Source organism: Sylvia atricapilla, chromosome 3, assembly GCF_009819655.1.
Source record: "Sylvia atricapilla isolate bSylAtr1 chromosome 3, bSylAtr1.pri, whole genome shotgun sequence".
Classification (NCBI taxonomy): domain Eukaryota; kingdom Metazoa; phylum Chordata; class Aves; order Passeriformes; family Sylviidae; genus Sylvia; species Sylvia atricapilla.
The window spans coordinates 59187112-59211867 of NC_089142.1; the positions used below are offsets into that span (position 1 = coordinate 59187112).

The window sequence follows — 24756 nt, forward strand, 5'->3', positions numbered from 1 at the left end:
ACTCAATCTATAGTTACCGAGAGGCTGCACTTTAAGCTGCCAAAAGAAACCTTGAGGTTTTAACATAAAATAGTGTGAGAGTTGGCAGAAGTTGAAAGCGAAGAGGTACTACCAGCTAGCATGCTTAAAGCACAACTGTGATAGGTGAGAACTCAGGGCTGACACAAGACATAAGTATTTTGAAGCCATATGAGCTCTTCAGAGGAAATGAAATAAATTGGAATGAGGCTGACACTTATTTTTCATCCTTGTTCATTTGGGGGCAGTCAATGACAGACAGGGAGCAGGCATGGACTAAAAGGATGAGTGCTGTCTAGGAGCACTGGAATCAACATGATCATGGTTTTTCTGGATCTCAGGAGTGGGATTTAACCAGGCCAGAACAACTGAAGGACATGGAGGAATTTACATCTCTCCCCATCACTCTTCTCTTCCCAGAGACAAACTTTTCCTAGTCTTGCCTTTTTTATTTTCTCAGATCTTGATTACTCCTCAGGATAATTCCTTTCTGACATTTTCTGTGTCTAAAAAGACATGCCAGCCAGCCAGCCCACCTTTCCTAAAACTGAAAGGCCAGAAGTACAACTGCAAACACAGATTTATAAAACCTTATATTAATAAAGGTTTGCAAGCTGCTTATTTATGCTGCTTATTAGTCTTACTGCCTGGCCATGTCTTTCAAGCAGACGTATTGTAAACATTAGGAAAAAAGTGCCTTTTTAAAACTTTTTTTCTCAATTTTTCTATTTCTTTTCTTTCTAATATGCATGCATTTGACATAGTTTTGAAAGGAATCCATATCTGACTACACAACATCATAAAAAACATCAGCCCAAGACCATCTCAGTTGCTTTCCTTTACACCAAAAAGAAATAGTTAATGTCATCTTGAAGTACACATCAAAGTTTTTATTTGGATTTTTAAAAAGCAAACAAAAAAACCTTCTCTCTCTCACACACACACGCAAGCAAAAAACACCCCACAAATAATCACTACCACTATACCCACTACTGAAGGGAGAATGTGAAGTAGTCTACATGAATAAAGCTTTGTTTAGGGTATGAGGATTTTTTTAATGGCTTAAATCATTTTCTTTTTTTTCCCTGAAACAATTAGCAAAATTTTTGATGGGGATTACTGCAGTGGAAATAAACAAGTGGAAATCATCCAGATTGCCTTTGATTTTTTTTTTTTTAATGCCATAAGAATTAATAAGAGTTCCTTTAATCTTTCATCCTTTGCTGTGCCTGCAACATACTGATTTCAAAAGAAGCTACTTTGCATTTAGGAAACCTCATGTCCATTCACAGTTGGACACTAAAGCTGCTGAGTTTCAACCTATGTTTTTGCTGGCATTTTTTGCTGGCAGCCCAATTCTCTTCATACCCTAATTCTTAGCTCTGTCACTCCATTATCTGAATGTGGTAAGAGTTTTTTAAAGGCTGCAGTGCCAGACAGTAAAGTGAAGGGAATAACTGTATCTGAATTTTCCTAGGATGGGCAAGACACCCTCTCTGCCCAATCAAACAAGTCGAGAGTAAGGCCAGCTGCCCTCTGCCATTTGAAAATGAAAAAAAAAAAAAAAAAGGAAGAATAAAAAAGGAAAAAGAATAAAATAAAAAAAATAGAAGAAAAAAAGAAACAGAAACCAAGCACAGAAAAAGAATTATCTCAGTGTGGAAGGGGATGAAAAGAGAAACAGGAGAGACATTTCTGAAAATTAAATTAATAAGTGAAGAAGCATTAATGTTTTGAGTCTTGACAACAAGTGTTTGCAAATTGCCTGTACCCAGGAAAACATTCCTCAAATTCAAATGCCTCCAGAGCCTTAAAAGAACAGCTCTTTACAGGGAAAAACAGACATCAAGTTACCATTTCATCAGTACTTGCTGAACAAGAAAACACATAGTTTTCTGCCTATTTCAAATTCATATAGACACTGCCCAGATCACAAGAAGTGTCAGTGCTGAGACATAAACCCAGCTGGTTGTACTCTTCCAAGGTGCACCTAAATCGTGACCCCAGCTTCCCTTCTTTCAGTCCCAGCAGATGCTGTTTGTCTGGCACCCAGAGCTGGCTGTTTGCTGTACTCACCAGCTGACTGCTGTACCAATACAGCGATGACTCCTTTAGCACGCACCAGAACTTTTTCCATTTGTTGCCAATGAAAGCTCCTTTTTCCTTCTTTTTGTAGAGCCATCCTTGGCAATCGGCTTGCCCCAGCTCTTTACACGATATCCTCCGTCGGCTCATTATAAAGAACCCTGTGCCATTAAAAATACAGCGTTGTGCTTGCTTAAAACTGCATTACCAGGAAAGATGTTGCTGCTAATTAAGGATATAATCCTTAATTAGGAATCTCAGCAAGTCATCCAAGCATATCTTAAAATATACTTAGAAGTCATTCAGTTTTATAATGGCTGTGACAGTAACACATATTAATTCGAAAGGCTTGCTGCTGTTCAGAAATAAAACAGTAAGCTATAAATAATGCAGATACTAATTAATGGTAAGATAACCATACACGAGTTTTTATAAATTAAAAATACAGCCCTTGACCCTTCTAAGCATGCATATCTTTTCCTCCACACAGCTGCACTGAAAAGAATACATCTATTTAAGTCAGCTAGAGAAAACTATTATGCCAAGTATATGAAAACCACTAGTGTGTATGTCTGTGCAGGCAGCTGATTCCTCACTGATTTCCAGCTTTGATTCAATTAACATACCACAAGAATTTAGTCCAAAGGAACAGCCCGTTGTCATTTTTCTCAGAATAATCGGTATAAGAATCAGTGGAGTTAAGAAGCAGCTTTTCACCAGATGAGTAGCAGTACAAAATCCTCACCCTCCCAAGAATAAGACATACTAAGAAAATAACAAAAGAGGAATCCAGGAGAGAAAATAAAAACAATCTCTCATTACCTTGACTTTTCTTTTTTGCCTTCTGACGCAAAGGAACCTGTAAGAAATGCAGGAAGGAAAGAAAAGAGGAAATTTCAGATTGTGTTGCAACATTTGTGTAGAAAGGGGAGGGGGAAGCTAGAGAAGGACGTGGTGGTGATGCTGGTGGTATATGCAGGATGGAAACACATAACCCACTCACTGCTGAAGGGACGTTAGCAGCTGAAGCAAAAAACGTGTTAATTAAAATTGATGTATATCTAGTTGAGCAAGAGCAAACACAACGCTACTGCACATGTGTCTATCTACTACTGCTTCCTGTTTCACATCCACAGGCAGATTCTACTCCTCTCTGCCTGCCTGAATTGTATTCTGTGTTTTTAAGTTAAAAATTAGAAGTTAAAACTCCAGCATTTTAATGCTTCATTAGGCTACACAAGGAGGATTTACAAACATGGGGAGATTAAAATACATGTCAGATGACTCAGAGTCATCTAGCTCATTCTGAGAAATCCTGAAAAAGAAAGAAAGAATTTTCTTCACCTTTGCCTTATTTTATTTAATGCAGAACATGTATTTTTTCCCTAAGAAATAATTTCATAATATTTCTTGAGAAAAATATCACAAAAAATATATGAAAATTTAAGTCACTGCAAAAATAACACAATTGAATTTATTTACTCATTTGCAGTCTACATATTTAATCCTGCATAAACATACAGAAAATGAAACTAAAAGAGAAGACAGTAGAACAAAAAAGGAGGTTATTGAAAATGGAAGCTATGGCTTTTGGAGTAAATTATCCCCAGACAGTCTCATTGGTTGTGTGATTGTGGACAAAGTACTTGACTTCTCTTTACCTCAACCTTTCCTCCTCTAGTGCGGGAACTAAAGCATTCATTTTTTCTATTTTTAGGGAGGGTTTGAAGGCTCCGGATGACAAATGCTGGGTAAAGTGACGTATGATTTAATATGCTGGCCACAACGTTGCTATGCAAAGCTGGTAGCAGCTACCTGATCCGCTGCAGAGCTATGCTATGAACATACCTAATGTAGCCCCTCCGCCTTGCCAGACAGCTTCCCAGGAAAACAAAACCCCATTACACATCACTCTTGAACCATTTGATGGCTCTTCTCACAGGCAAATTAAAGGTGAGTAAAGCTAGACCATCTGCAAACAGCGATAGAAGAACTACTGCCACCAGTATTTACAAGAGCACAAAAGCTACAACTTTCTGAAACAGGGATCTCTGCAGCATGTACCACAGAGCACAGAGCCATGTATTACAGCCCTGTGCTTATCTGGTGCCTATCTGATATGACCTGAAGAACACTCTTGTGGGAGGCTTTACCAGGCATGAATAATCCCAGACTCCAGCTTATTCACTGATATTCTTTTTCCCTTTTTCTCCTTTATTTTTTTTTTTTTATTCTACCACTGCCTCTCTCTCTCAGACTATTCTCCATGACAACACACAAAGAAAAGCAATAAGAAAACACATCAGCTGTATTAGAGACTCTGCTATTTCCCTGTCCTTTACAGGCCGCCCTTCATGTCTTCATTCCAAAGAAACTTGCGCCCTATTTAAGACATTGGAAATAACATATGGCCTCAGGGAATCAATGGGTCACATGAACTAATTACTTTCCTTCAGAACTATCAAAAATGATATTAAGAAAAACAAATATTAATCAGGTCTCCTGGCCCAAAATCTCTGTAGTAAAGCAACATCACATCTTTGCCATGGCACTATATTGGGGTCATTTCATCTATAACTAGTATAAAGCCATACAAAAAGAAGAGCAATGCTGAGACAGGATGTGGCTCTTTCTCTACACAGCTGGGGAGGAAGCAATCTTTCCACTAACCTTGTTGATGATCGAAAGAAAGATAAAGTGGTCTATTGCTCATCTCTCCAGAAAGAGTTAATACCCACGTTATGTAAGTCATCTGTTGGGGCCCATTTTATTTCAGACTGAGGTGAAAAATGATCACCTAGTAAGAGCTTGGGCTAGCTAAAAGAATTTACAAATTTATGTGCAGTATTCTGTGGCAATGGTGGTATCCTGCTGCAAGTGGATTGGGGTGATGAACCAAACCTCTTTTCTTCATATATTGTGGGAGGAGTTAGGAAGTTAATGGTGGAAGTAACAGCAGTTTCTCCAGCCAGAACTGTAATTAGTTTGCCCAGATAAAATCAGTGGTAAATTTCTAAAAAAATAACTGCTGAATAAAAATTTTGAGATTAAGATACATTTCTCATTATCTTTCCAAGTATTCTTGAAAATTGAGGGAAATTTTCAAAAAATTAGCACTAAGTCTGGAATTCTGCAACTTCTGGTTGTGTTTTAGTGCTGTACAGAAACCCAGCTTCATGCTATTAAAAAATATGTGTTCTGCTCCACACAAGAGAAAGCTCTTATCCCCAAATGCAACAATAAAATGTGGCATGATTCACAAAATTGCCTTCTCAAATTTTGTTGATCTATAAACAAATAAAAACAATCTCTTCCTCCAAAGCACAGTGTTTCGAGTCAGATAGATACTTTATGAAATAAACAAACAATTTTCACTAAAACTGTTTTCATCCCAAACCAATAGAAAACCAATATTTAAATGAATCTACCACAAAATTCATAAAATGCCTCACCAGCACAGTTTGGATTAAATTTTCCATGAGAATACAACACATTAGCAAGTCTCTAGTGGCAAACCTTCTTTCAAGAAGCAAATTAAAGTTTCCTTCCCTGAAAACTCTTATAAAAAGATCAATAATCTTTTATGCCAGTGGACCTGGGTGAACATTGATTAAGAGATACTTTTAAATTTCACTCTTCTCAAGATTCTTACCAGTGCAGAACAAAGAAAAAACTGTGAAAGGCAGAGTTGTTACCAATAAAACCGGGGTTTAACAGCCCTTTCAGATGTGAACATACTGTAACTAGCAGACATAGCCACTGAAACAATCTGAAACTAAACCAAATGTTCTGATTTTGCTTTTAACAATGATGGATGTTTTTCTATATTTTTCAATTGACTATATTTTGACTATATTTTTGACTATATTTGACTATATTTTTCATTTGATTTATTTCATTATCACAGGTTCAACTGAAAAACAAACCAAGAACATCATGTATTAGATGTATAATAGATGTATTTCTATTTCTTTTTATCAAGGGAAATGACAGCAATAATTCTCAGAAAGCTCTGTGATAACTGCAAAACATACACTTTTGTGCATGACTGGTAATAGAGAGTAGGTTTTAATTGTTTCGGTAGGCTTTGGCTTGCTAAGGGCTGAACAGGGTGGGATAGTGATCCTGCAGAATAACACAGACTTCAAACTTGCTATCTATTACTCCTCAACTTGGCAAACACACCATGACTGAGTTGCAAAGGAACTTGTTCAACTGTGCATTGTTCATGGCCACTTCTGTGCCAGGCAGGCTCCAGTGATGAGCAATAACATATGAGAGAAGTGACAACTTCAGCAGAAGCTTCTGTCAGTTTAGATGTCCTATTATTCCACAGAATCATAGTATGATTAAGAGTGGAAGGGCCTCAAGAGGTCATCTAAGTCCACTCCCCACCTGCAACTGGTTTTCCAGGACTATTTCCAGATGGCTTTTGCATTTCACCAAGCATGGAGACACCCCACTCTCTCTGGGCAACCTGTGACAGTGCCCAGGCATCCTAAGTCATGCCTAAGAATCATAGAATCATTAAGGTTGGAAAAGACCTTTAAAATCATCAAGCCCAACCATCAGCTTAGCACCACCACCATACTGGCCATTAAACCATGTCTTCTTTTTTGCATCCTCCCTTCAGGTGTTTATGCACGTGGGTAAGAGCTCCCCTGAGTCTGTTGTCCAAGCTAAACAGTCCAAGTTCCCTTAGTCTTTCCTCATATCTTAGATGCTACAGTCCCTTAATTATTCTTCTGGCCCTTCATCGGCCCCTTCAGTTCATCATATGTCTTATATTGAGAAGTCATTCCAGGGGTGTCCTCAGCAGCACTGAATAAATTATGAGCTCCCTTGACCTGCTGGCAACACTTTGTCTAATGTAGTCAAAGATACCATTTACTTTCTTTGCAGCATTGCTAGCTCATGATGTCCACCAAGATTCCCGAGTCCTTCTCTGCAAAGCTACTTTCCAGCTCTATGGCCCTCAGCATGTACAGGTTACCCCTAGCATCATTTGTGCTCAGATGGAAAAACAACAGGAGATAGAAGTCAGAGGGCTGGACAGGCTTTGGAAGTCTCTGCACAACATCCTGGATCCTGGCCCCTCCCAGGCAGCAAACATCTCTAAATTGTTGGTCAGGCCTATAGACGGGTTTTTTATCCCCTGCAGCAGGGAATCACCCACTGCAGGGTGTCACCATTTCTTCCTGGTAGACCCGCATGGTTTACATTTAAGTGAACCACGTACTTTGCTGGGGACACATCTAGCTCCTTTTCAATTATGAGGGCAGTCAGCCTGTTCTGAGATGAGGCAGGAGCTTCATCTTGATACAAGAAGTCATCAACGTCCATCCTTCAATTCTCCAGAGGTTCTGCTTGTTTTGATCACAGGCATAGACACTGCCTGCTTCTCCACTGCAGGTGAGAACTGATGGTCTTCATGCTGTTGTGTCTCAAAGGCTCTATATCTCTCTCCCTTCCACTCTCTCTGATGCTGCACTGTTGGCACGCTTCCTCCCTAACCTCCTCCACTTGCCAGCACAGCTCCTCCAAGATGGGCTGTAGGGCTTAGACACATAGCCCTTGGCTTCAGGGAAAGATTCCTGACACCCCCTGAAGTCTGGGACTTGGAGGGCTGCAGCCACTCTGTGTGGAAACCTCTGTCCTAGCAGGGACAGCTGTTTCTACACCTTCTGGGGAAACTGCCCTCTTACCACCATGTCTAAGACTGTTACAGCCCCACAGTTTCAATGAAGACCCCCTTATTTCACTCCTTCTTCACACCCTGCTGCACAAACTGATGGCTCCGTTGGCTGCTCTCAGGGTAGGTCCCTCCCAAACATCAGTTAAAGGACTCTTGATCCTTCCTAGTCAGAGGGAGCTGCATCAAAGGCTCCAAGAGTCCTGGGTCAGGGGCAGCCTGCAAACTTCCCAGGAATAAAAATGGGGTGAAATAGGTATATGAGGCTACTTCAGGGGAAAGGAAAAATATCTAAGTGGAAAAGCAGGGTCATTGGGCTAATACTAAAAAACAGGCTTCATGTCTCAAAGTTCTACTTACAATGCATGAGTCCGTGAAGGCACCAAAGGCAACTGTGATCAACAATTATATTCTACAGAGCTGTGTTTTCTTTAAGCTTCCTAAGAGTTAGACTGTGTGGCTAAGAAAATCCTTTGCTAAGCTCATGTATCTTAGGTTACAGTTATCTCATCCACTGAAGGCTAGGACTTGGAACTGAGGGCACCCCTAGCATCAGGCATGTGCAGTAGATTTCATTTTATCCTTCTAGCAGAACTGGAGCAACCTCTCTGCTTGGGCTGGCCCCTAGGAAAGATCTTGTTTGGATACTGATGGTGTTCACATGTGCTATTATTCCTTTATGCTGCTCATGGTCTTGGTGACTACAAGGATATAATCCCAACATATGACCCCTTCAGATGATCAATAACTCTGGCATAACTTCAGTTATACTTACAAGAATATTGCCATCAGCTTCCATGAATGGTTTCAAAGCTCAATGGAAAAGCTGTGAAAAGAGAAAATTTTGTGTACTTAAGCTCTGCATTATATTTTCATATAACGTAAGTAGAGTAAAAAAATGCTTTAGAACATTTTGTACTTCTAACTCTACCCTCTGACCTCTTCCAACCCCTAAAAACTTTTTTTCCAAAGACAATCATATGTTATGTGGACTAATTTTACTTATTTAGAAATTAACAAGCAGTAAGATTAACTCAAAACCAGCCAAGGTTATTTTTATGAAATAAACAGAACAAATCTCATGGATGTGGCCAGAGAGTTCCTTTTTGCTTGGTTGTGATGGGTTTTGGAGCTGGGTGGGATTGGAGGTTTTGGGGGTTTTAAAAGGAAATGCAAATAAATAAATAAAATTAAGAGTGGATTTTTTGTTCCTTTTGGTCTTTAGTTTGAAAGAAATCTATAGGATTTGGGTTCCTGGTTTGGTTAAGTAATTTTCAGGCTTTTTTGGGAACAAAAAATTGAGTAACCTTCTGGTTCTCCTGAATGGGATGAAGCCTCATACCGTACTGCTCATTTCATAATTGATTGAAATTTTCCTTTCCAGAGACCAAAATCTGAGCAGTCCAACAGCAGACACTGGATTCTATTTTCCAAAGGCACACCAGGTTAGCAGGTATCCATTTAGGTGGCAGATGAGGTGATTTCATTTGGTTAACACGAGCACTTGTCAGCTCCCTGGGTGGTTTCTTTTGGTCGGTAGAATGGGCAGATGTTGAATTGGTGCATTGTACCAATGTTTTTGGTGCCAGAAAAGTTCCTACAAAACTCACCCCTCTGCATGTGAAGGAATCATGGAGGAAAATGGGAGAGGATACAAAACTCTACTGAAGCAAGCAAGAAAGGATTTCCAGAAATAGAGCACACTTCAGAAGAATTTCTAACAAGAACATTTTCCTGTTACTAGAACCAGTTATTTAAGATATGTGCTACTCCTCATACATAGTATTTAGTTTGAAAATAAAATCTTAAAGAAGAAAATAAAAACCCACCTACTGGCTTCCAGCAATTTCAAACCAAAAATAGAGTGGCAAACAAATACATATTTTTCTGGCTCCCAGCCATTTCTGTTCAAAAGTAGAAAGAAGCACTTTCTATAAGTAGCTCGAGTTGAAGTAATATCATGATGTGGAGAGCTGTTATAGCCAATAATTTCAAGGATGTTTAGAAATCATAGCTAGTACAAACAAGCAGAGGAAACACCTTGAGTTATGCAAGTAAATTAACACTGAGCCTCAAATACTGAGCAAGAAAGAAAGGGAATAACAGACCATATCACAGTAAGTATTGTGACGTGGTCTTTTTCCTGTCATTTCTTAATTTCATGTGTGCCTAGGGTTTGGGGAGGAACTGCACTGCTTTGAACCAGACACAGTACCAGGAGCAAGAGGAGAAGAGTTAGTTAACTGGCAAGGCAATGTTTCCTCCTGCGTGCTTTGTGCCAAAGGAGCTGATAAGGATTTCAGCTAACCCTTTTCTCAATGGCTTTAACTCAAACATTTGTTTAGTTTCCAGAAGTTGGATAAGCAGTTTTGAGCCAGCGTCCAGTGTTCAAAAGCAGCATTGACTTCTGTCCCATTCTAGTTAAAAAATATAATTTATTGGTCTGTGTGTAATGAGCGATACTTTTAAAGTCACACAGTCACCGCAGAAATAACTTTTAGACACCTAACCTGAGTTCATTTCTCCTAAGAAAGCCCAACCTTAGTGAGATTAGTTGCTCTGTGAAAAGGCATTAGGATTTTTATACACATTAAGTGTACTCAGCTGTTTCAAAACTAACATTTCAGAAGGGCATACCCTGCTTATCTCTGCAGTAGAGCGAAACAAGTGATTATTTTTGATTTTGTGCAGGTGCACTGTGGGAAAATTGTCTCTCCTTTCTAAACAGTCAGGTGAATTAGGCCAAGGAGCTACATAAACGTGACCACTCAAATAGAGCCAATCAATATGCACCTTACTGGATGGCCCAGCATGACTCTGCAGGGGCTGTCCCTGGGAACCAGAGCCCCTTGCCCCTCAATAAGCCCCTCACACGAGCTGGAGCTGGGATCTCATGATGGGCAGTGCCCTTACGTTTTTGCTCTGTGTGGTGGCAGTGGCCACACCATGGCAGCCCAGGGGCGTGCTCAGGGGTGGCAGCTTGGCCAACAGAAAAGCTTCCCAGCCCATGGAAGCTACACCTGAGCTCAGGAGCTTCTCAAGTCAGAGAGAAGTTATTAAGTGACACCCCTTCAGTTCACATCACCAGGAAGGTGTCCTGACTCCGAGCTGGAATACCTGCAGCAGGAGAAGACTCGGCCCATTTCACAACATTCCGAGTGCTATGTTACAGCCTGAAGACCTGTGTGTACCCTTGTCTTGACTTAGGCGAACCTTGAATTTGAAGAGGGATGTCACCCCAAAAGGTGAGTATGGGATTCTAGCCCTCTTCCTAAAACTCTCCACTGGCAACAAGATAAATTCTAGGAACAGAAGGAGAGGAATACCCTTCAGCCTGTAGGAGGTACCCACATGATTAAGGTACCTACAGGGAAATTGTGCAACAGGATTGCAGTCTGCTGTAATGGGTGCTCAATTTGCTAAAATTGAAATGTGGGATAAACCAAACACAATAAACCCTCTCTCACTTCAGATGGCTTCAGAAACATTAAAAAAATCTTGGATCTCTCATTTTCTGGAGGCTAAACTGCAATGGATGTACTCAATAAAGGCAAAGGAGAAGGATTTACATTATCAGTTGGTAAACTGTATTATATTTTTTTGGCTTTTCTGGCAGTTATCTGAACCATCTGATTTCATTTCTGTCTGAATTAAATACAATGTCAAATGTGGTTTCATCTTTTAAAAGATTTCTATATCAAGTTCTTGAGGGTTTTTTTTAAATTTTGGTTTAACAACCAAACTATAAGTACCAGTGTGCATAGTTTTATTAGTCTCACTTCACCCTTGCTTTTTCAAGAAGAGTAATAAACAAGTAGGTATGTGAGCAATAAGCTGATGCAAAAAATGTGGAAATGTGACAGGTGACTTTTCAGAAATATCTTGCAATAATAGAGGTAGTCTATTATTTGACTCATCGTTTCCTAAAATATATAGAAATATCTCTATGAAGATCAAATGTAATTTGAAAAAGTGGAAAAAAGGAAAAAAAAAAAAAAAAAGAAAAAAAAAAAAAAGAGAGAACACTGAGGTTCCAGTGACTCTAATTGCAAAAATCAATCTTAATTCATTAAGTAATATTCCTCTCGGGAAAATCAAAATCCACGAGGCCTTATGCTGTCTCCTGCCAATTACAAGCTACAGTGAGTCTGTCAATCTGCAATGATCATGGCATAAGCCTGCCAGACATGCCTTCCAGGCATCTCTCAGATGACATCCAGAGTGGACATATGCCTTCCTGCTTCTGAGCAAAATATTTGATATATGCAACATGACTCAGACTATTTGTGTCACAGAAGCACCGAAAATGTGCATAGCTAGGCTCCTGTTCAGGTGGCATTGACACAGATTATTCCAAAAGAAAATTTCTGTTTTACCAAGCACCAAGCCAGGGCTGTAGGTAACCTGGAAAATAAGCTGTGAGCCTTCTGCTTGCGTTTCTCACACTGGTCATCAACTTTAACCCCTGTGCTTGTTTTCCGTTCATTTGTCTGCCTGCAACAATCTGCACTTCAATGGGCAATGAATTGACAGGCAACATGAAACTAGTGAGAGTGCTACAAAAGCTTCCCCCTCCAAAAATCAATTATTACTTAATCACATATTTCACCAGACATTAGGAATAGCATTGCCCCAATTTACAGCAATGCTTGAAGCACTGTCCTGTGGCAAGGAGACAGCCTTACATAATAGTCCTAAATTATCACATTACCTCTGACTGGGGTTCTTGCAGCCATGCAGGGGGAAAATGATCACAGTGATCATGCAAGCCCTTAATTGTCCTTAGGCTTACTAGAGATCAATTTAATCTGACAGAACCTTACCACCAACCACTAATTAGTCAGCTCTAGTCAGGTACTTAACTGGTTAATCAGCTATCTTAATTCACTGTCTAACTTGTACAAGGAGTTTCTTGGCCTGCAGATTTTCTCTCACACACAGGCTCACCAGGGAAGATGGATATTAAGGTGGTACTTTGCCTTGGGGCAATGACACACTAAGGAAATTTTCATAAAAGTTCGTGGACCAGCCCCATCCTGGATAAGGTTGCCCCATCCACCTTGGTCCCCATGACTTCATGTTTCCAATTGCAGATGAAACTACAGATTCACCATTGGTATCAGAGTGAGAGCAGGGCTATGAAAATATAGTAAAAAGACATAATTTTCAGAGTATACCTTCAGCTTTGTCCACAATAACTTTAGCCTTTTGAGTAAGTGCTACGCTTTGAAAAGACCAAAGGGCTCTTTTCACAGGCTTAGCAGAAAGAAACTGCATTTTTCGTATCTAGTATATTTATATTTTTCAACACCATTGGTTATAACACTGTTTTCAAATGCATTTGGAATTACTCAATCCCCTCATGTGAAAGCAATTCAAAAAGATGACTTCTGACTCTGTTTGGGAGAAGGCCAGGAAAAACTGGAACAAAGTTCACTGCTCCTGTGTTGGAGACAGAAAGGGTCTGGAGACATCGCCCTGCTTGGATCATGGCCAGGTCCTGTCAGCCCAGCTGGGAAGCCCAAGGGCAGCAGGTTATATGTGCTGACAGCTCTGAGCAAGCAGTTGCAGGAGTCAGTGCTCTCTGCCTTCAGGAGAAGGACTGGAAAGAAAGAGGAGGTTCAACAAAAGGAAGACGTGCTCCAGCTGCCTCTATAGCCTCACAGACTAAAATGAGAACACAAATTGGCATGCTTAATGAAGTGTGTCTGCCCCAAATTCCTTGTTGAACTGACTCCTAGTGCTGCTATGCTTGCAGGCCAAGGAAGAGTTTGCAAAAATATTGAGTGCAATGCTTCAATTCCTACTACCTCCTTAGGGGGCTTTTTGTTTTTGCTGGGGCAAGCAATGAAAGCTGGCAAAGTTAAACTGGCTGCAAAAATGGATGAAGGGTTAATGCACTGAAGGGATAAGGAAACACTCCAGGGATAAAGATGCACTTCCTTGATGTTCTGCTCTCTTCCAAAGATGCACAGGTTTTTGCTAGTCCAGAAGATGAAACACAGAGAAGAGGAAGGGGAAAAAGGTAAAAAGCCTATAGACCCTCCTGAGACAACAGTCTAAGGGGTTTCTCTTGAAGCAAGTCCCTTGTGAAAAGATACAAATGAGGAGAAAGGGACCATCATTCCCTCCTCTATTTTTTCAGATCAGTTGTTCAGCAAAGACGGTTTTGAGGGAACACTGCAAGGTTCAGTATATAAAGAGAGAATAAGGGCATGATTCACCATAGCACAGAGGTTTAGAAATGCTGCTCTACTTGCAAATTTGGATTATTGCAGTGACAAGAACCTGAGACATCCTCACTGGAAGGCAGTTCTGAATAACCTTCACTACCATGGCTTTGCAGGAGGTTTATTCATCCGATGGAAGATAAAACTGCAGGAGCTTTCAACACCTGCATTTGAGAACAAGAGGACAGCAAAAACTGTTAGTGTTTGCACCCTCTGAAGCCCAGATGTAAGTCTTCTTTCTTCTGCTAAGGAAACATTTGCTGAATAAACAGCACTTACAAAAGGCCCGCATTCACACTTCCAGGGGAATCTCAAGAGAACAGATTTTAAAAAATTAGGCAAAATCATTATGCTGATGATCATGAGGACGAATTAAGTAAGAAATATCTGCCGCTTCTTCTATCAAAGAATTCCACTCCACATTCATAAAGTTCTCAAGAAACTGAAGTCTCGAGAGTCCTGTCTGGTTCTTCATTAAAAGATCAGGAGCAATGAAGAGGTCATCCTCCTCCCACACATCAGAGCACCTGTGCTGCACTCAAACATCACTTCTGCAATAGGGCAATCCCAGTGGGGAGTGGCATAGCAAGGATAAACTGCCCCGGCAGGTTTCGCCAGAGCAGGGTGGAACTGCTTCTGCTCACAATGTCATCTGCTGAGCCATGCAGATTTGCAAGTGGCCTCCTTTTTCCCCATGGCTGAAAGGCATTTCCCCAAGAACAAGGGAATGGAGAAAACTGGACTGCTGACATCACAGCTTCTCCAGAGAAATTCAACCAGAAGCCATTCCTCCATTCGACATCCATGTGCTCATATATAGCATAGAATTTCTCCGAGGTCTGGGACAGGCAGGCCAGTGAGCTGAGCAGGCAACTGGGAGCCAAAGGCTGTTCTCAGCACGTCTGAATTAGACCAGATATGGACTGCTGAGAGGCAGAAAAAATCATCTCTAGGATGAAAGCGCAAAGATTATGATGAGAAGATACCCTTGGAAACATTTTGTCCTGAAATCAAGTTTAATTATCAAGTAGCTTGCCTGCTTTTAGACTATTTCAGAAGCAGATCTGTGTTTCTTTTAAACAGATTAATTCTCGTCTTCAGTTGCTACCAGCCGCACATACTTTGACTTATATTTGCAATAAGCAAGAGAAAAAAGCCTCTTCACCACACAAGAAGAACACAGTAAGTAACATCTGCTAAAGTACAGACCCTCACCAGTGTGGAAAGGAGGTCTTGTCTAAGGTGGGTAGCATAACAATCTGGTTGGCCCTGAGAGCTGCAATAAGATTTAAAAAAACCCCTATGACTTTTTGCAAATGATGGCTGCATGCAAATGATTACTGCAGTACTTTTCTTCAGCCTTCAATGCCTGCAGGCATTCAGGATTTACTGATTCTTGTTTCTTAACCACCATAGCCTTTGCCAGAACATCTGCACAAAGAAATAAATCATTAGAGATAACTATTTGCTGCTCCTGCAAATGTAGATCTGACTACATCAGACGCTTCTTGAATCCTACAGGAATGAACACTTTTCTGCACTCCCTTTCTGTAGTGTTGCCCTCACTGTAGTAAAATCTGAAATGAATGCAATGAGCCTTTTTCTAAAGGAGAAACTCATACGTTAGATTTACTTACATAAAACTAAAAACTGTACTTTTTCTTTCACAGGAACAATTTCAAGGTTTTCCTAGATGATCTGAATTTTTTTATGTCTTATGTTTTTTATTTCACCAAACTTTTGAAGTTCTATTCTACCATCCTATGGTTCTCACAGAACCACAACAGTCTATACAAAGTTAATCTCTATGACTTGTTTTTCATCTAAGGAGAGACTTCCTCTCTTCTTTGTTTTTCTTCTAAAATGTTCCCAGCTCTTTATGTCCTTTTATATTTAAAAGAGTGTCTTTCAATACAGAGAGCCCCATTTTTTCATAATCCTTATACACGTTTTTTGAAGCTTTATAAAGGAAAAGCAAATAGTCAAAATAAATTATTGACTTTTCAGTTATAAAAAATAATGATCAAGAAAATACAAAATTAGTGTGACCACCTATTTGTATATCTCACAGTAATTGCAGCCTCAATAGTTACTCTTGTTTTTATGATCCTCTTTAAATAAATTATTTTTAACTTGTTACTTCAGTTTTTCCTCTCATTGGAAAGAGAACCCCCATGGTAGTAGAAGTAATAAATAAGAGGTAAGTGCTTGAAGAAAAGCAATAGCACTTTTCCCATTGCAGCAGTGCTCTAATTTATGCCAATAACAACATAATTTCTAAAGTTAAGCATGTTCTGATTGAAAATATTTATTTTTCAAATTATATTACAGCCCTTAAATGTCAATTTTATAACTTATATGCAATTAAGCAATAAATTAATCCAAATTCATAAGAGGGTTGTCACAGGAAACCTACTTCTTATAAATTGGACAGACCTTTGACCATCAGTCTGTGATTTATTGAGATCAATGGGGACGAAAAAATGCAAGCTATTCCAAACCACTTCAGAGGACTCACTTTCACAGTATGATTGTGTTGGGTTTTTTATTAAATGTCTGCCACTCTAGAATTTACGCCCCAGCTCGTAGCAGGAAAAGAAGACCTGACCACAGGGATGGGATGAAAGGATGCTAAAAAAGTTGAATTCAAGGTAGCCAAGGCTAAAACTCCACAGAGTGAGGTCAGAAGCTGAGCAGCTGTTTAAACTGGATGTCAATCAAGTTTTCAGCACATTTCATAATGTCTTGCATGTGCAACCAATATGTTCCTACTTTGTCACGTCCTTAAAAGAGAAAGAAGAAGAAGCAGCAGCAGAGGAAGGCTATGGGCTCCAACTGAGCACCCACTGTCCTTGCACATCCACAGGCAGCAGTATAGAACCCAAATATAATATCATCTGACATAGTATATAGTTATACATGGCCCAAAAATAGGAGTAACAGATATCCACATGCTGAGTAGCTGTCCCTGAAGCTGTGTTAAAGTTTCCACCAAGGAGAGAAACAGACCAGAACACAACCATCATCTGAAAGTCTATCTGATCAGAAATCACTAAAGTAGAGAAAATGGAAAAAGCCCTATGGACTCAGCAATTAACCAGTACAAAATCAAGTCTTTTCTGTGGATTTGGGAACCCAAGACCAGAGTGAAATTGCTCTGATTCACTGTGTTTCTAGGGTTTTATCTTCACAACACATCTGCATTTCATTTTCACTTCATTTGGAAATGAAGTGTATGCCAGGCACAGACAGCACATCCAGAACACAGAAAACTGCTGGAGGGTTCTGCTTACCCCTGCAACAGTCTGTACTTCATGGCAATTTAGAATATAGATTCCATATTCATCTCGGCATGGCTTTGAATGTGCTGGTAGCACTTGGGCAAAACCCACAAGACCCCAGGCAGAGACACAATACAAAAATCACAACTGAAAAAAAAATTCCAGCACACTAAATCCCTAGTAAAAAATAAATAAATGATGATACTTTCTAGTTCTCCATTTCAGCTCTCTTCCTTTCCCTCCCAAGATTCCCTATTTTGCTCTTATCTGTAGAGATGTTAAACAACCAATTTGGGAAATGCTGTATCTTACTAAATAAAAACATCTTCACGCTGTTGCTTTCTGAGAAAACTTGACGATTTGACATCATCTCCTTTCTCCTTGCCCTTTGTAAGATCCACACAAATCATTTAAAGACTCTATTAGGGAGCTGCAGAAAGCTCAGACAATAAGCAAATTACTGTGTATTAGCTGAGACGCATAAACTATAAAAGAGCTTTAAGGCAAACTGAATTACCTAGCCGTTGTTTAGCTTCAGATTAAGAGAAAATAAACACAATTAATATGACTCAGCTGGTACAGTATTTTGATGGTGCTTATACCCAGAAGCTGCTCCTAGAAAAGCCTGGTAGATTTGGATGCACCACAGAATATGAGAATGAGCTCTCTTGAGACCTTGCAAGAAGGAGCAAGGATAACAAAACAGCTACACAATGTAACAAAGCAGGGAAATATGTAAAGTGATTCATAGCATCACCACACAAAGTATTTTCGAAGAAACTTCTCTGAAGTATTAGCAACAGGGATTGCAGTATGCTTGCTTCCACCACAATGGACCATGTGAACTGTAGGAACAGGGGAGAAAAGATAACGGCTCTTGGCAGGTTCAAGACAAGATACAGCAGGAGGATGTAGGCAAGAATCAGACAGACTCCAAGGTAACAGTGGGGCAATAACCACCAGGATCATATTTTGGATCTCAGAAAGCCTGGGGACAGGCATTGTCAAAGGTTTGTGTTAGCACCAGAACAACGGCCTTGAAAAATAATGAGATAGCATATATTCAAATGCTTGTAAAACTGAGAGGGATCCCGGGGAGTGACAAATCCCAGGGAGTTCAAACTGAGAGTTCAGGCTCAGTATGTTTAATGCTGTTCAGAAGTATAAATAAATAAGATACGAGATTCATCGATGAACCAGAGTAGGAAAACTATCCTTGCAGTGAGTTTCTGAACTGGTACAATGTGATGAAATTACTTTTGACAAAGCCAGATAATAGGAGCTTTCAGTAAAGGTGATGTTAGATAATAACACTTGGATAACAGCATATTTCTGTGTATGAAGGGTGAAGGCATTTGGAAGTTTATGGTTGAAATTTAACCAATAGCTTGGAAATGAGGACAGAGAACTAAAAAAAGTACTTAAACTGTGATAGCATTATCAGTATGGTATCATGGTCAGTAATGAGGAAGTATGACTTAGGAATGGTAGAAGCTGATCATTCTGGCTGGATTCAACTAGAGGCTGAGCCATGACATACCAGAGAGACAGGCCAAACCCTACACTTAGTAAAAAAAAAAATAAAAAAGACAATTCTGTGTTTGGGATTATATCTATCGTTCATAGGAGGATGTTTGTGAATAAAATCACTTAGGCACAATGTGCAGAGGAATGGACCAGAGTACAGTACCATTTATTAGATCATAAACAGCATGCTGAGGTATATCAGAACCTTCTGTAAGACATTTTACATGTTTCAGAAAACAGATGGAGAACCATTGGCAGATAGATTCACAGATGGAAGGTTTTAAGTAGAGATCTTCAGATAAAATTGAAGGTAGATGCTAGGATGAAATGAAGGCAGAGTGGACATGACTTTGTTCATTAATTGTAGTCAGTAGAAGAAATAAGAACATGCTAGCTGAGAAAGAAAGACTAGAGGAGGTTTTGGAGAAAAGCAAGGTAAAGAAATCAAAGGAAGATGATCTCTACTCTGATGAGGAAGCCATGTCTGCAGAAGAATAAGTTAAAGAAGTAGTAGGTGAGTCAAGGCCATGTCATGATGCTGATTTTTTTCTTTCCCCCTAGAAGCAACCCACAAGAGCTGTTTGGAGAGAAAGGACACAAGAATATGGGGACAAGCATAAGCACAGGGAAAGCATGACTCAGCTAAGCCAGATGCAGGGGATAGAGCTGGAGGAGGACAGACACAGCCTATTCGCAAGATTTATGCCAGAGATGCCCCATAGCCAAAGCAAAAGAAACAGACACTGGAGGACAGCCAGACTGTAACTTGATGATAGGAAAGAGAAGTGAGCAATTAAAGAGTAGAGGAGGCTGCAAAAGGGAAATATTTTTAGAAACACATGTCGCTAAGGCATAAACACAGTGCACACACTTTGATGAGCTGTGTCTTTAACTGCTTTCCAGAGACATTCTTAAGAGAAAAAAATGTGGCTCTCCTTCAGACAAGAAGGAACTGAGATGCAGAAAGGGGTAATAGGTATAGTTTCACATGCAACATTACCTCTGTGCCCGTCTCCCTGTCTAGTGATTGTGCAACGCCCAGCATGATTTTTGTCAGCATTAAGTGACACATCAGGAGGCACATCTCCAGGCATGAAACCAGTACCAGCTACACTGGCCTGTAAACAGCACTCCTGAGTTAACAGGGGCTGAGAGATTCCTTGAAGGGAGTTCTTCAAGGAGTGTACAAAGAGTTAAAACTATTCAGCGTATCACTAAGTGATAGCCCTTTCCTTTGTTACTGGTCCTACCACAGGATCCAACAGCAACTGAGAATCTCCTAGGATCTCCCCACAACAACAGGGTGGGCAGCAGGCTGCAAATCCATGCTGTTTAATCAAGCGAGTGCACAATACTGTTGTCTGTACAGTGCCCTGCAGCTGTGTCTTTATCCACAGCAGACCTTGTCCCACTAACCCACAACCAAGTCAGTATTACTTTAGAGCTATAATGGGGGAGTGTGTAAGGGATGGATTTCTGGGGCAAGGGGAAACACCTGGAATCAAAAAGGATAAAACAGAGCATCTTAAAAAATGAGGAAGCCCTTCAGCCTGTATTGGCTTAGTGCCTTCCCCCATCATCTTGCATGGACTGCACAGGGCTGGTGGAGAGCTTGCCATGCTGAGCAGGCAGCTGCTGCATCCACAAGGAAATACACTCAAAGAGATGAGAAGCAAATGTTGTGTTCTGGCAGCTAGATAGCCCTGCAAGAAATCAAATCTCCCAGTGTGCATGGGGACAAGAAGCAAACAGCTAGAACCCAAAGTTCACATGAACATTAGCTGCCTGGCATTAATAGCTCTTGTCATTTATAGAGTAAAAGAGAGCCTTCCACCACCCTGTGATGGAACACGGACAGCAGTGAGGCAGCATGCTGGGTAAAGTGAAGGTGATGCAGCATTTAAAAGCAGACAGCTTCAGCATGCCTCACCTGAGGCACACAGCCCCCACATGCCACAGGATTCACACCTGGTCACATTGTGTGCTGCTCTGCCACCAGAGTCAACACCAAGAGGGGGGCACTGTGGGAATCTCCTTTCCACAGAGGTAGATTTTGCATCTAGAAAGTTTCACCACAGGGGAGAGTACAGAAAGCCCATTCCGTAAGAAGTCACAAAACAATTTCTCTTTCCTTTTTGAATTGTTGCAAACTATTGAACATTGGCAAAACTGGCAGATGGGAAAATCCTGCTGAACTGAACTGCAGTTCCTGCACAGGGATAATAAACCTTCCAAGAAACCCAATTAATACTACTGAGCCCTACAATTGAAAAAGAATTTGCTGAAAGAAAGTAGGAAAGTGAATAATTAAACTAGATGCTAATCTCCACTTTCTCCAGAGGCACATTTTGTTGAGGAAAACTCGAATCCAGAGATAAGACAGGAGTTTGGGTTTTCTGTTTCAGCACAGAAGAGAGGAGATTCTAATTCCAGCTGTCCTTTTGTATGGGTAAGCCCATTCACACAGTACTTTAGCCATGTCTTTACTCATTCAATTTAATGTGTATGAGAGAAACATTAAAATCAATGTACTCTAAAATTCTTTTCACATTGAAAACAGAAATAATTCTGTTCAGTACTGTCACCACAGCACAGTAAAATCTACTGTCATATTGCACCCTAAATTCTCTTCACACAACACTATTTGCATATAGTGCATATGCACTATTTTTCTCTAGCAACTCAAAATCAGTAAGGGAATTGCTTCAATTTCTATATTAGATATTTGTCTTCACAAATATCAGATTTACATGAAAGTCATGAATAGATTGTCACCATGTCCCTTGATGGATCTTAAAACATAAGTGAATTAAATTTATCCTGAAGAGAGTAATTTATATACATGTTGTCCTTTTTCCTCACTCAAAAAATATTTTTTTCTACTTATTTCATTATATTTGGTGATCCATTTGCATTTTTAACTAAAGTAGAGAGGGGGAAGGGAGAACATGAGATCTTTTACACAGGCCTTTAAAAACAGGCAGCTACTTTCCCCTGCGAACTTCCTTTATCATACCAAGTGAACATTGTTTCTTATCAGCTAAAACTCTACTGTCTTTTAAAAAGAAAAAGAAAATAGATGAGACTAGACAGAAAAAACTAACATTCGTCACTTAAGCAAAAAGAAATTAGCCACAACCTTACCAACAAGGAATTCTGACGAATAGCCACGTTTGTCCCGTCAGCTCCATATACTTTGCAAAGCAGAGAGGAAACTCTTACAGGAATCAGTTGCAATGCTGAAATTGCCCAAGAGGAAACTCACGTCTCTTTTATAAGCCATGACTACACAAACCACAAGTCAGGCATAAAAGCCTTGCCTGCCAGAAGTGTCAATCCTAGAACCCAGACATGTGGAAATGGGGTAGGAGAGACAAATAAAATATTAGAAATATTCCCAGATAGCTAATTTTTAATATTTTTGTTTGTTTCCCAAATGGAAATTAGTTTTAAAAGTGTACTCTCCTACATTCCTGAGCAGAGGCTTGTGAGGGACAGAAGAAAGTATACAACAGTCCCCATGACAAATGGCACTCCCCAAGCCTCACCACAGCTGCTCTTGTTATCACATTCCTCAGAGCACCTCTCCAGTCCCAGTCTCCTGCGGGCCCCAGCGTTCACTCCTGAACCCCAAGGTGTGGTAGAGCCTGAACCCAGCCACATCAAGGCCAGGGAGCCCTTGGGACAAGAGGAAAGACGGGACATGGAGTGCTGTCGGTTTGGTTTTTCTGGGTCATCTGTAAGGTGTGCCCCAGGAAACCCCATCCAAGCAGGGATGACAGCAAGATCTGCAGACAAGCACATGGATCTAATGGTTTCAAATCAATCATCTTTAGTTACAACATTTCCTTTCCAACTAACTGATAGAGTGGTAAGCCAAAATTAATAACTGTTAAAAATATGAGACAGATGTCTCTGTAAGTTACATATTCGCAAGGTTCATGGAAAAAAGGAAATGAAGATTCAGGACCTAGTATTTTGGGTACTTTTGTGGCTTATGTATCCAGAAGTTTTAGTTAGCTAAAGGTATGTGGACTTCAAGAATGAATAAACATCTAGCACAAATATCCAAGTAACTTTTCATTGCTCCATCTACACAGCTCGTTACTTATTTCATGTATCACATTAGTCTTTTTAGACAGAGCATCCACTCTGTTAAATTTCATCCTTCTTCAAAGTGATAAGTATTGCTAAAAATAAGGCAGGCCATCACATTCTTTGAAATTATTTTTTCCTTTTTTGACTCACTGGAATATTACAGACCAGTTTCCTCAAAGCAGGATGGAGGGATACTGCTGCTTTGGGATTCTCCTGCATTTTCTCAGATCTTTTTCCCTGTCACAGCAAAATTCCAGGGCCCACAGTCAGGTAAAGGAGATCTACAGAGATCTCCATGCTTTACTATTCATGACACTGAAATTACAGTGCCACCTGTAGGACATCCATACAAAAATTAATTTGGGCCTTGCTGGTGCCACAAACGCCAGTTATAATTATAGGGCTTTCTAATAGTCTTGGCAGAAGTGTAGGAACATAAAAAATGGATGACTCATGTCAGTCTACAGGGAGTTACTTGAAAGCTTTGTTCACATAGAGCAACATGCATCAGCACACCCAGAAGAGGATATTTTGCTGCAAAGATTAATCTTTTGTGGAAGGAGGATGTGCCAGCACAATGCATTCATAGTCCATCCACTTCAGAGCTTGTGCCAGTGCAGGCAGGAGAGATCTGCCACATCCTCAACGACTTCCAGCCAAGAGAGACATCACCCTTGAATCTAAGGAAAGTTTCCATTGGGGCTGAACACTTTTTGTTTGTTTGTTTGTTTGTTTGTTTGTTTTTAATTTATCCACTCTCAATTTAGTTTTTAACTACTGACCATTTTAACCCAGTGCATCACTTTTCATTGACCAATATCTGCATTGCATTCCCATGTTACTTTGTACCAGCATTGAAAAGCACTCATATATCCTTCAAACTATATTAATAAACTTATTTTGTGTTGGTTTCCCTTTTCTTTTTCCCCTCTTTACCAAGAGAGTAATTTTCCACTTTTCTAACCCATAGCTAAGGCAAGTGTCTGCAAAGTTTCTCTCCAATGTATCATTTCAAGACATAAGGTAAGACCAGAGTAAGTAGATGTATCTTTGTAGCTAAATTTCCATTAATAATATTTGAGGTGGAAAATACTCAACTGATTTACTTAATAACTCTCTTGCTGCAAATGAACTTTAAAAGAGGAGGTGTACAACACATTCAAGGGCAGTGAAAAGAAAGGTCAAGAATTGCTAGGGGGAAAAACTCTTGTAGGAAGATAGATTCTAAGACAAACATGGATTTTAATACAAACAATGCTTTGTAGTGTGGCTTGACTGATAAGGGATTCAACATAAATAGCTTAGATTATGATTTATATAGGAAAATCACAGCTCTTTCTCAGTCATGTAAAACAAAAAGGGAAGGAACAAACAATGGAATGTGATAAAATGAAGAAAAGGGAGAGGATTCAAGCACAGTGTTTGGAACTTTGGTACAGAATTGAAAATATTACTCTGTGAAACAGGGCAAATAGTGATTCAATATACATAGAGAGCAGTAAATTAAGTAATTTGCATGAATATTATGTCAAAATATTCATGACAAATTTCACAGCATAAAAACATTATTCTCCTATATTTTACTAGCTTCTTATGACCACATCAATGGCAAAGAGTCAGAGACTGTCACTAACTTTTGAGGTAGATGCACAACTCAGAAATACAATTGCAGTAGGGTCAGCGCTGCAGAGAGTAAAAAGAAATTATTAATATAGTTATGCAAATACAGGCTGCAGAAACCACCAGGTTTCCACACAGGTAGTTATGGAAGGCTGGAGCATAAAAAGGATTTCTGAAGGGATTTCCTGCCGACATGGCTACAAGG

General features: G+C 39.9%; 1 protein-coding gene across 1 annotated transcript in view; it reads right to left on the minus strand.

Annotated features, from left to right (window-relative positions):
• The window catches only part of IPCEF1 (interaction protein for cytohesin exchange factors 1), a 77923-nt gene that overhangs the window by 32407 nt on the left and 20760 nt on the right, over positions 1-24756 (minus strand). Inside the window, exons 2-4 of the mRNA XM_066315506.1 lie at positions 8571-8621; positions 2926-2962; positions 2095-2264 (exon numbers count right to left, since the gene is read on the minus strand). Coding sequence (XP_066171603.1) covers positions 2095-2264; positions 2926-2962; positions 8571-8594 — 231 coding nt within the window. The 5' untranslated portion in view covers positions 8595-8621. The remainder of the gene's footprint in view (positions 1-2094; positions 2265-2925; positions 2963-8570; positions 8622-24756) is intronic.